The 9,885-nt window shown below is 45.7% G+C and overlaps 1 protein-coding gene across 5 annotated transcripts in view; it reads left to right on the forward strand.

Moving 5' to 3' along the window:
• IRAK1 (interleukin 1 receptor associated kinase 1) overlaps window positions 1-9,885 on the forward strand; it is a 34,097-nt gene that overhangs the window by 12,916 nt on the left and 11,296 nt on the right. For all 5 annotated transcript variants that reach the window (XM_084835986.1, XM_084835987.1, XM_084835990.1 and 2 more), the window contains exons 4-9: window positions 3,586-3,692; window positions 5,314-5,481; window positions 6,057-6,121; window positions 6,283-6,397; window positions 6,534-6,646; window positions 9,488-9,692. In XM_084835986.1, the coding sequence (XP_084692112.1) occupies window positions 3,586-3,692; window positions 5,314-5,481; window positions 6,057-6,121; window positions 6,283-6,397; window positions 6,534-6,646; window positions 9,488-9,692 (773 nt within the window). The remainder of the gene's footprint in view (window positions 1-3,585; window positions 3,693-5,313; window positions 5,482-6,056; window positions 6,122-6,282; window positions 6,398-6,533; window positions 6,647-9,487; window positions 9,693-9,885) is intronic.

Genomic DNA, 9,885 nt, shown 5'->3' on the forward strand with positions numbered 1-9,885 from the left:
TTTTTTGCTTCAAAGGATTAACCAGACCACCCGAGGCAAGCCTCTCTGCCCTAGTTCCTAAAACACATTTTTTCACTCAAAGTTAGCTCATGAGAATTAGACACTTCTACAAAATACAATAAAATATTGTCAGTCGCACACATTACAATGTATATTCTATCAGATCACCAACCATCGTCTGGCACGATGGTTCAGTTGAGCCCAAGTCTGTTCCAGTTTTAGCCTTCATCTATTGCTAACATAGCTTTTTATTTGAGGTTTTATGATCCTCGCCCGGGCTAGAGCCGGATAAAGTTTTCAGTGGCTGTGCTGCTGCTTTTAATCATGTTTGGATAGATTATAAAGGTTTTGCTAAATTGCTTTATATTGACTTTTATTAAATGTTTGCTTTTGTGAATTGCCTTGAATGATTTGTTTTGCAATGATGATATGTAAATTCTAAAAATATTAGTAGGGTCTACCAGCCTCTTTGACCTGGTTCACATATAACAACATCCTTGAGTATAGATTATTGAATCCTGGGCTGTTGTTGCATGCAAACCTGGACCTATGGGCTAACTATGGGTTGTTAATCACAAACAACCCAGGAAGAGAACCCATGGTTTGTTACTGGATTGTGAACTCTGGGTTGTTTTCATTATGAGTTGCTGTTTTGTGCAAACCCAGAATCGCACATAACAACATGGATTGTTTTGCCAGGCTACAGAGGTGGCGGGCAAAAGTGGTAAAAACAAAAAAAGGGAGGCCACTACTAGAGCACCACGGAGGCATTTGGGATACAGGGAGGGAGTGGGTGAAGGAGGAGGGAATCAAACAACCCAGGAATTGAAAAACAACCTGCGCTTTGCACAGTTGTCTGGCAGATAAATCATTAAACTCTCTGTTGTTGTTGCATGCTAACCAGGTCTTTGTATGTGCATGTTTGTTTAGCCTTGCAAATAAGTTCTCAAATGTTTACTAGACCACAAATATGTTTTACTAGCCTACCTATCAATGTAAGTCATCTGCACGTCTGCAGCCTGGAAAAAAGAACCCTTTCTCATCCAGTTTACAAACACTTCCATACTTGCCCACCTGGAGGCAATTCTTACCTGCCTCAGGCAAGTGGCTATTTACAAGCCTCTCTTTTTTATTATGATTATATAGTGCCATCATCAATGTCTATCATGCTTTGTTTACTCTCTGTGCGCGCGCGTGTTTGTATCCCTGCCCCAAGGAGCCTACAATCTAAATTTCAACTGGGAGACAAACACAGGTGTGGTCAACTTGTGGCCCTCCAGATTTTTTGGCCTACAACTCCCATTACCCCTAGTCGATATAGTCAAATGATAAGGCATGATGGGAGTTGTAGGCTAAAACATCTGGAGGGCCACAAGTTGACTACCCCTGCAGGGACAGGCACAGGTAAGATGGGGTGAAATATGAACAAGTTCAATTGGTATGTACTTGAGCTTCATATCAGGTGGAGAAGAGGATGTAGAGGTGAAGCCAAAGCCTACACAGAACACTTCAGTTTGAGGGAGAAATATTGTTGCTAACTTTCAAATCTGGCAGATTATGGACATATCCTGCCATTCATCATGTTGGTGGAGCAAAATGAGTTGGATATTGGGGGTTTTACTGCAGTTGCTCTACAATCATGCGCTTCATCACTTCCTTTATTTTAACTATTGAATGTGGAGTTACCAAACAGGGTGTTACTGCCTAACAGTCATTACCTCATTTCTCTACTCAGCAACTTTAATTTTCAGAGCAGGTATGATGAATAAAATAGTGCTAATGTGCAATTTGTCTTTACTAGTTTATTCTCACTCTTTTTTAAAAGCATATTTACTATATCTCTTTGCTTTGCCCCCTCCCCTAAACTCTAAATAGTTCATTTAAAAAAAACTCTCCTGGAGGCTCAGGGTGGGTTATAGTTTGTTTTTAAAATCCAAAATACTAACATATGGACTATGTAAGTAAGCTTAATATAGGTAACTTGCAAAAAACAAGACTACCCCTAGTAACAAAACTAAAATCCCTGTTCTGACACTAACCCAAAGAAAAAGGTGTCATAAAGCTTCTGTAAGAGAGTTGGATTCTTGGGCCAATGCACACATTACCTAATAGTTGTGTGACCGGTTTCCATGACTTACTTTTTTTCCCCAAGGAAAAGTATGTGTGGGTGGTTGGAATCTTGAGGGGAGATTCTGGGGGTGGATGGAGGAGATAAATCATCTGCTTAAACTATTCCCTGCCAGCTTTTGTTCTACTGAAAATTCCCCTCTCCTCCCCGTTGCTCTTTATTTTCGCCCCGTGTCTGTGTGTGGGGGAAATATGGGTAGACTTCCTTTAAGAAAAACTTTGCTGTGGGAGGGGAAGAATCCCTCAACCGCATGTAATTTGTGGTTTGGCTTTCAGATGTGTCTCTGAGGGGGAATTCTCTAACTGAGTGGCTGAGGTGGCCCTCCCACAACACACAAAGCCAGGTGGGCTTTGGACACCAATAAGGGCAGCATAGTGGGAGGCAGATCTGACCCACAGGGCATCATCCACTGGAAGTATTCCTGTGCAATTCCATCCTCTGCTGAAACGAAAGGGATCTGTGGAAGCGTAGCTGTTCAGAAGAGGGCATTGTGGTTTTTTAGGTTTAAGCACCAAAATATTTCCAACTGGCCCTGTTAGGAGTTGGAAAACTTGATCCATTCTCTCTGGAAGCCTTGTATGAACGTGGTACAGGGTTTGAATATTATTTGGCGGGAGGACGACGTTTCACGCTCAGTTGATCTTTGAGACTGATGGTTCATAGCAGGAACTCTTCCCTCACTGTAAGGTTCACAGGGTCTATTTTGAAATGTGCCCTGTAGACTTTTAATGTGCTGGTACAGTGAGTTCCTGGTGACCAAGGCTATGTGTGCTCTGCGGTAAAGAAAATTCAAATTCTATGCCAAGGCAACCCAAATTCTGTGCCAAGAAAAACGGAGTTCTGCGTCTCATATAAGCTATGTACATTTGCCTTTTCCCCCCCAATGACTTCTGCTTCTGTTAGTTCTGGGAAGTGACAAAGATATCTATAGGGCGGGTGCTGAAGCCACTGGAAATCCTGTGTGTGCATGCATATATATCACACACACACACACACAGGCTTTGACACCAGGCATTGCCCGTGTACTTTCAGGTCTATCGTAGCAGCCTTAGACTTGCTTTCTCCGTTGACATGAAAGCAGGAGGTTCTCAGGATGTTGAATTCTGTGCCCACTCAGTCACCCATCTCTTCCTTCTAAACTAGACTCTTCCTGCCAAGAACAAGAGAAACCATTTTAGAGTGGTGTATGGACGCCTGTTGGGGCTTACAGCTCTGCCACCAATACCAAACGATCACGAGTTTCTTGGGATGCAGAATTTCCTCTTAATATATCTGCATCAGGGTGGTGCTTCTTCTAGTCTGTCTTGTAACTTTTGTAGCTTTTCAAAATCGTTTCTGTTGCTTGCTCTCTTTTCTACTGTCCTGAACACATAACAGTATTGAGGGGACTGGAAACAGGAAGGCCCATTTTGTTTTTCTACTGTAACCACATTTTCGCTTCTTTCCTCTGCAAACAGAGCACTCCAGTCCTCTGCTATCTTTGCCAGACCCCTTTCCCAGCAGACGTTGCAGCAGCGTTGGCCAGAGCAATCCACCATTGCCTCCCGTCCCCCTAGATGAACAGGTATGGATCTAATCCTGCCAGCTGACACAACAGTTGGTCTTTGGATGAGGCTGGGGACTTCAGATGAGGAGAGATGTAGAAAACTCTAGGAGAAGCTTTTGTGGCAGGGAAGTGTTGGCTGCACTACTGATTTATGGCAGTTATATGTAGATTAGGTCTCTAGTCCTTCATGGGAACATCAACCTTAATTTTTGTTTTAAAACGTTTCTAGTCCTCATGGTTTGTGAAGCTGCATTTTGCCTAGTTACATGAAGCAGGTGATGTCTCTCAAAGGTTCAGGGGCTGAATTGTTTGTACCATGCATCGTGACCCTTTGTTCCTTCCTCAGTCATATTCTCCTATATCATTCCTTTTGCCATCTTTTCGGTGGTGATTCTTCCTCTTTCTCCTTGGTTTGGGTTGCTGATGGCTTTGCTCTGGGGCCCCCTCCTGTTAGTTCTTCTTTTCCTTCCTCTTGCTCTTGCTCCTATTATCCACTCTCATCACTTCTACACTGATGTTGGAACATCAGTGCTCTTTTATCTGGCCTTTCTTGTTCTTCACCTCCCATATCTTTGCCACTTTTCCTGCTGTTTCTCCCTGGATGGTTTACAACGATCTAAAGTTTAACTTTTCCCCCTGTCCATTCTTTTCCTTCCATTAACTCTCTTCACTCTTTGTTTTCTTGATAATGCTATTATTTGCACCCCTTCTTCTCAAGTTAGTAACCTTGGTCTACTTCATTCCTCTTTCTTCCTGTATCTCCCAACAATCCCTGCCATTTCTGATTTTTAAAATCTTTCCAAAATCCATTCCCTTCTCTCTGGTGTGGTGGCTAAGAGTGTGAGTCCCTCAAAAGGTCCCTGGTTCAGATCCATCATCTGTCCCAAACTTAATAGGTGGCCTTAGGCACACAACCACTCCCCCCGACCTCAAACCCAATCTGCAATATGTGAATAACACTGGCCTACCATACAGGGGTGTTGAAAGGATTACTATGAGAATGTATGTGAAGAGTCTTAATCACAAGACAATGTCCTATGTAAAAAGAGTCCCCCGATGCCTTAAAAATATTAGTTTATTCTCTTGTTCTTCCACGCAATAGTTTTGTTGTTGGGTTTCTTGCTTCTTATGCCCAGAGTCCTCTTTTCTACTTTCAACTCTGCTGCTCATCTAATATTTCTCCCTTTAATTATCTTGGCCTTCTCTTTCTGCTCTGTTTTATGGCTCTCTTTTCCTTATTCACTGAAAACATTTGCTTACCTTTTAAATGTCTCCATCCTTGTCTCTTACTACTTGCTCTCTTTGCCCATTTAGAACTAAACCTCAGGAAACCAGGATTATTCCTTCTCTGAGGCCACTTCCTGCTGTGGAACTCAGTTCCACCAGATCTGAGGCAGGCCTTTTCCATGACTGTTTAAGTGGTTGTTGAAAATCTTGTCTTTGGATTTCGCCACAGGTTTTCTTTGGGCTGGGGGGTGGCGGCACATGTTGAGGTGGGAAGCGCTTAGTGGCAAGAGTACAAGGGGCTACAAACTACAACACTCTTGTCACAGGGCTCGTGGGAGTTGAGGAATGCATGCAGAAGAGGTGTGGTGCCCTTTTGAACTATTTACCTTCTCTCTCCCCATTCCCAATCCAGGGTTTCGACTCTCTGTCCCCAACCTGTCCCTTTATGTGGCGACTGGAGGAGCTGCGCCAGGCCACGGATAACTTCTCAGAGCACCTACAGATCGGGGAAGGAGGCTTTGGCTGCGTCTACCAGGCCCGACTGCGCAACACAGTCTACGCTGTCAAACGGCTCAAGGAGGTATTTGCCAGTGGGCACGCGGGGTGGAGTTCCAGCTTGTGAGCCTCCCCATTTCACTTTGTGTTCCCTTCCATGCTCTTCTTGACCCCTCCCAACTGGTCCATGGCTTCAAGGCAGCCCATGTGCTATAAGGTTCACTTCCTGGCATCGGTCTAGTAGCAGCAGGGCCGGGTGAGAGCTCTGCTTGAGTTTCTGGAGTGCTGTGGCTTATTGAGATTAACAGTTATGGGACTACGGCAGGGCTGGTGAATGTGTGGCCCTCCAGATGTTGTTGGACTCCAATTTCTATCAGCCCCAGCCAGCTGGCCTGGGGTCAGGGGAGTTCAATAGCTTCTGGCAGGCCACACGTTCCCCACCTCTGGACTAGTGGGACCTTCAGTATGACTCAGCTTCCTGTTCTCCACGTGTCCTTTGTGCTTGGTTATGGGGGTGGCTGATTCAATTCTACTCTTTCATTGTACCCAGAATGCACCGTTCTTCAGCCTCAGCCTCCCAACTCAGCCCTGTACTATTGAGGAGAGATGTGTTCCTGCTGTTGACTTACACCCCCCCCCCCTCTCTCTCTGACTTGATAGGAAGCAGAATTGGACTGGAATATAATAAAGAACAGCTTTGTCACAGAGGTGGAGAAACTTTCCCGGTGAGAACCAAGAGCTATCCATTGGAAAGTTATTTGGATAGAGCCGGGATCCCAGGGGCTGGGACAGTGTGCGAGGGGTTTTGCCTCAATGTAGGTGTGATGAAGCATAGGGGGTTGGGCTAGAGCAGCTGTTCCTTCACACAGCCCCTCCTCTATCTCAGGTTCCGCCATCCCAACATCGTAGAGTTTGCCGGTTACTGTGCTGAACAGGGATACTTCTGCCTTGTCTACGTCTTCCTGCCCAAGGGCTCCTTGGAGGACCATTTGCATAGACAGGTACCTAGCTGGACTTCTCCCCATTCTCCCCTTATTTCTTCTTTCTTCTTTTCTTTCTTTTCAGTAAAAGGGTTTTTTGAAAAATAGGGCCTCCAGTACTGCCCCAGTGTTCTGACCTGCTTGTTTTGTTCCTTAGGTTGGTCCCTGCCTCTCTTGGGCCCAGCGGCTCCATGTGGCAGTGGGCGCTGCCAGAGCCATTCAGTTTCTGCACAGCGACTCTCCCAGCCTCATCCATGGGGACGTAAAGAGGTGAGAGGAAGAGGAGGGAAAACATCTCCCAGGGTGGGATGTGTTGATAAAAGGGCATTATTTTCACCTAGGTGGGCAGATTGCTGCTTTCTGCAGGAGGAGAGCAGACCCCCTGCTGTTCTTCACAAACCCCTGCTTTGATGTGGGGAGGAGAGGGTTGTTGCAAGGAGGCATGAAAAGCAGTGGGCTGTGTGTGTGGGTGGGTGTGTGTGTGCTCGCGCATGCTACAGTCCTGCAAAGGCTTAGGCAAAGTGCAGACTGTGATACTTGAGTGCAAAATTCAGCCTCCTGGGGAAAAAACATATGGCTGTGAAGATATGCTTGGACATATGCAGGCAGTGCCAGCTGAAATTGCAGAAGGCAGCAGAGACTGAACAACACTTCCCAGCAGTGGGGGGTTTCAGTGCTCTGCATAACTGCTTGGCACTCTCTGTGATTAGCAAAGCTAGAATACATTTGCAGAGTAAGAGAAACTCTGCAGACTTGCTCAATCTACCTAATTTATGCAAGTTTCTGAATTTAGATTGCCTCAGTGCAGAATTCTAGTTTTGTGTTTTTTAGTGCAGAGTACACACCCCACTCAACACCTTGTTGCAAGGGGTAGGCCATTGGCCATGCTGGCTGGGAATTATGGGAGTTGCAGTCCAACAGATCTGGAGTGTGTCACATTGGGGAAAGCTGGTCTAAACCTTAAAAAAAGGGAAGAAACCTTTCCTGTGTTCACTACTGCTAAGTTCCCAGTGTGTGTTTTTGTTTTCCTGGGTCTGTCTGAAATAGTGTTTTAGAGCAGGGCTGGGCAGAAGCTAGATTTCCAGATGTTTGGGACTTCCAACTCCCAGAGCCCTCTGCCAGCTTGGCTAATCTGCACGAATTCTGGGAGTTGAAGCCCAAAACATCTCGAGATCTCCTTTCTGCCACCCGTTTTAAATGCTGCTAGTTCTGTGGGATTAGAAGGGGTTTTTTCCCATCCAAGGGAATACAGAAAGAGGAGAGGCAGGGAAGTCAAAAGTAGTGATGGCTGGCTGGGCAAAAAGAGACCTTTGGTTTAACTCTCATGCTTGGCATTTTCTGGGGGTTTGTTTGTAATCTGGTATCTCGACCATTAAGATTAACATTAAGAGCGAGGGAACGTGTTAGGTGCATTTCAACTATTAAAATCTACATTTCCTTTTCCAAAAGTAGCTCACTTTCCACCACCCCTTCCATTGCAGGGGCCAGGAAAGATATAAAATGGATTCTTACAGTAACTTTAAACCAGTGGCTTTCCAAGTGTGTTCCAGGGAAGCTTGGGGCTTCTCCCACTAACACTGCTTGCCCACCACTGTCAATCTTCCCCTGCAGTGCGCAGCCACAGGGGAGAGTATTATGCTTTGTTTTGCACACTCGGTTCATGCTGGTGAATGGTAAGGACCAACAGGCCTGACAAGTGTGCTGCATCAATGTATTAATTTTGCACGCTTTTATATCCTGCCTTCATGGAGGAGAAGACTATTGATGGCTACTAGTCCTGATGGCTATATGCGACCTCCGGTGTCAGAGGCAGTGAGCCTATGTTGCTGGGGAACATGGGCAGGAGGGTGCTGTTGCACTCATGTCTTGCTTGAGGGTTTCCCACTGGCAGCTGGTTGGCCGCTGTGTGAACAGAATGCTGGACTAGATGGACCCGTGGTCTGATCCAGCACAGCTCTTCTCATGTTCTTATGCTCAATATGGAACTCAGGGCCATGTATAGATGACGTTCCCAGGTGGTCCCCCATCTAGGCACTGACCAGGACCAGACCTGTTTAGCTTCAGCAAGGTGGCTGCTTCATGTGCCCAGGGACCTAAATTGATGCGCATGGCCTAGAATAGGTTCCAAAATGGTCTGTAGTGCGCTGTACTATTTTGGCCGACGTTTCGGGGCTTTTTGGCAGAGGAATCAACTTCGGAAGAGTTCCTTTGGTGAATCCTTTGAAAGCCACTGAACTTGTAGAAAAACACTTTTAAGATACAGCTAGTGGAATTTCCTTTTACAGTTTGTTCAGTAAGTGATGTGACTCCTGGAACTGTGTGACTTAGTAGTTAGCATGGTACAAACAGTAGTTCAGGAAAGGGTCATTGCTACAAATAGCCTCCTCCAATGCTATAACTTTCGCTATTCAGAAGGCTCTTTGGCTGATTGCCCATTAAGCTCTATGCATCTCTGGATACCTTGAGTTCTCCTGTCCTCCTTAGCAAACACAAGAAACTTTGGAACTCTGCTGTATTTTGAAACATGGCTGCCCAATAAAAAACCGAGTTCTCAAAAGTCCATGAAGATGCCCATTTTGCATATCCACCTATCACCACAAAAGAAGAGGCAGGGCTGAGATCCTGCAAATGTCCAGAATGTGGTACTGGGCACAGAGTTCAGCTTTGCAAGGAACTTGGCTTTTGTTTTTCAGAAATCAAGTTTCTAGCCCTTCTGGGTTATGAAGGTATGTTTGAAGTTGTTTGGGCAATGCTTGGTTCAATCTCAGGAGCCAAAGGAGTTGCTGGATTAAACGTTCTGTGAGCAGAGGGCAGGGCTTCAGTGCCCTGTCATATACCTCCTTGCCTCTCCTTTTAACTATCAAAAGCATTTAATTGATTGAAACTATCAAGAGCAAGTGATATAAAACAAGAGAAATCATGCAGAATTCAGCCTGTCTGGTTGCAGAATTTGAATGACTTTCTGGTGTAGAATGCACAATAACAAGATAGAGAGTACAGACAGCTCATTCTACACAGACGATCTTGATGAGACTCATTTTAGGGACAGGAACATGGGAGGTTATAAATAGGGACTGGATGTAATTCTTCCCTTTTTCCTACCACTTGCAGCTCTAACATTCTCTTGGATGCAGCACTCAACCCCCGACTGGCAGACTTTGGGTTGGCACGGTTCAGCCGCCGACCAAAGCAAGGAGGGATGAGCAGCTCACTGGGCCGGACCCAGACTGTGCGGGGCACACTGGCCTACCTACCCCCCGAGTATGTCCGCACTGGGACGCTTTCTACCGCTATTGATGTTTTCAGCTTCGGCGTGGTGAGTAGTGTGGAAATGGGCGGGGGCACCAAAAAGGCCATGTGATGAGGACAGGCTGTTTACACAGAATTGGAAGGGGCCTCAAAGGTCTTCTAGACCAGTTGCTCAGGAAGTTCTTCCCAATGTTTAGTCAAAATTATTTTTCCTTCCTGTCCATTTTCTCAACAGCCAGATTGACATTTCTCCCCCCCAC

The sequence above is a fragment of the Heloderma suspectum genome, chromosome 2, assembly GCF_057233095.1.
Source record: "Heloderma suspectum isolate Gila_16-S chromosome 2, 16-S_ref, whole genome shotgun sequence".
Taxonomy (NCBI): Eukaryota; Metazoa; Chordata; class Lepidosauria; order Squamata; family Helodermatidae; genus Heloderma; species Heloderma suspectum.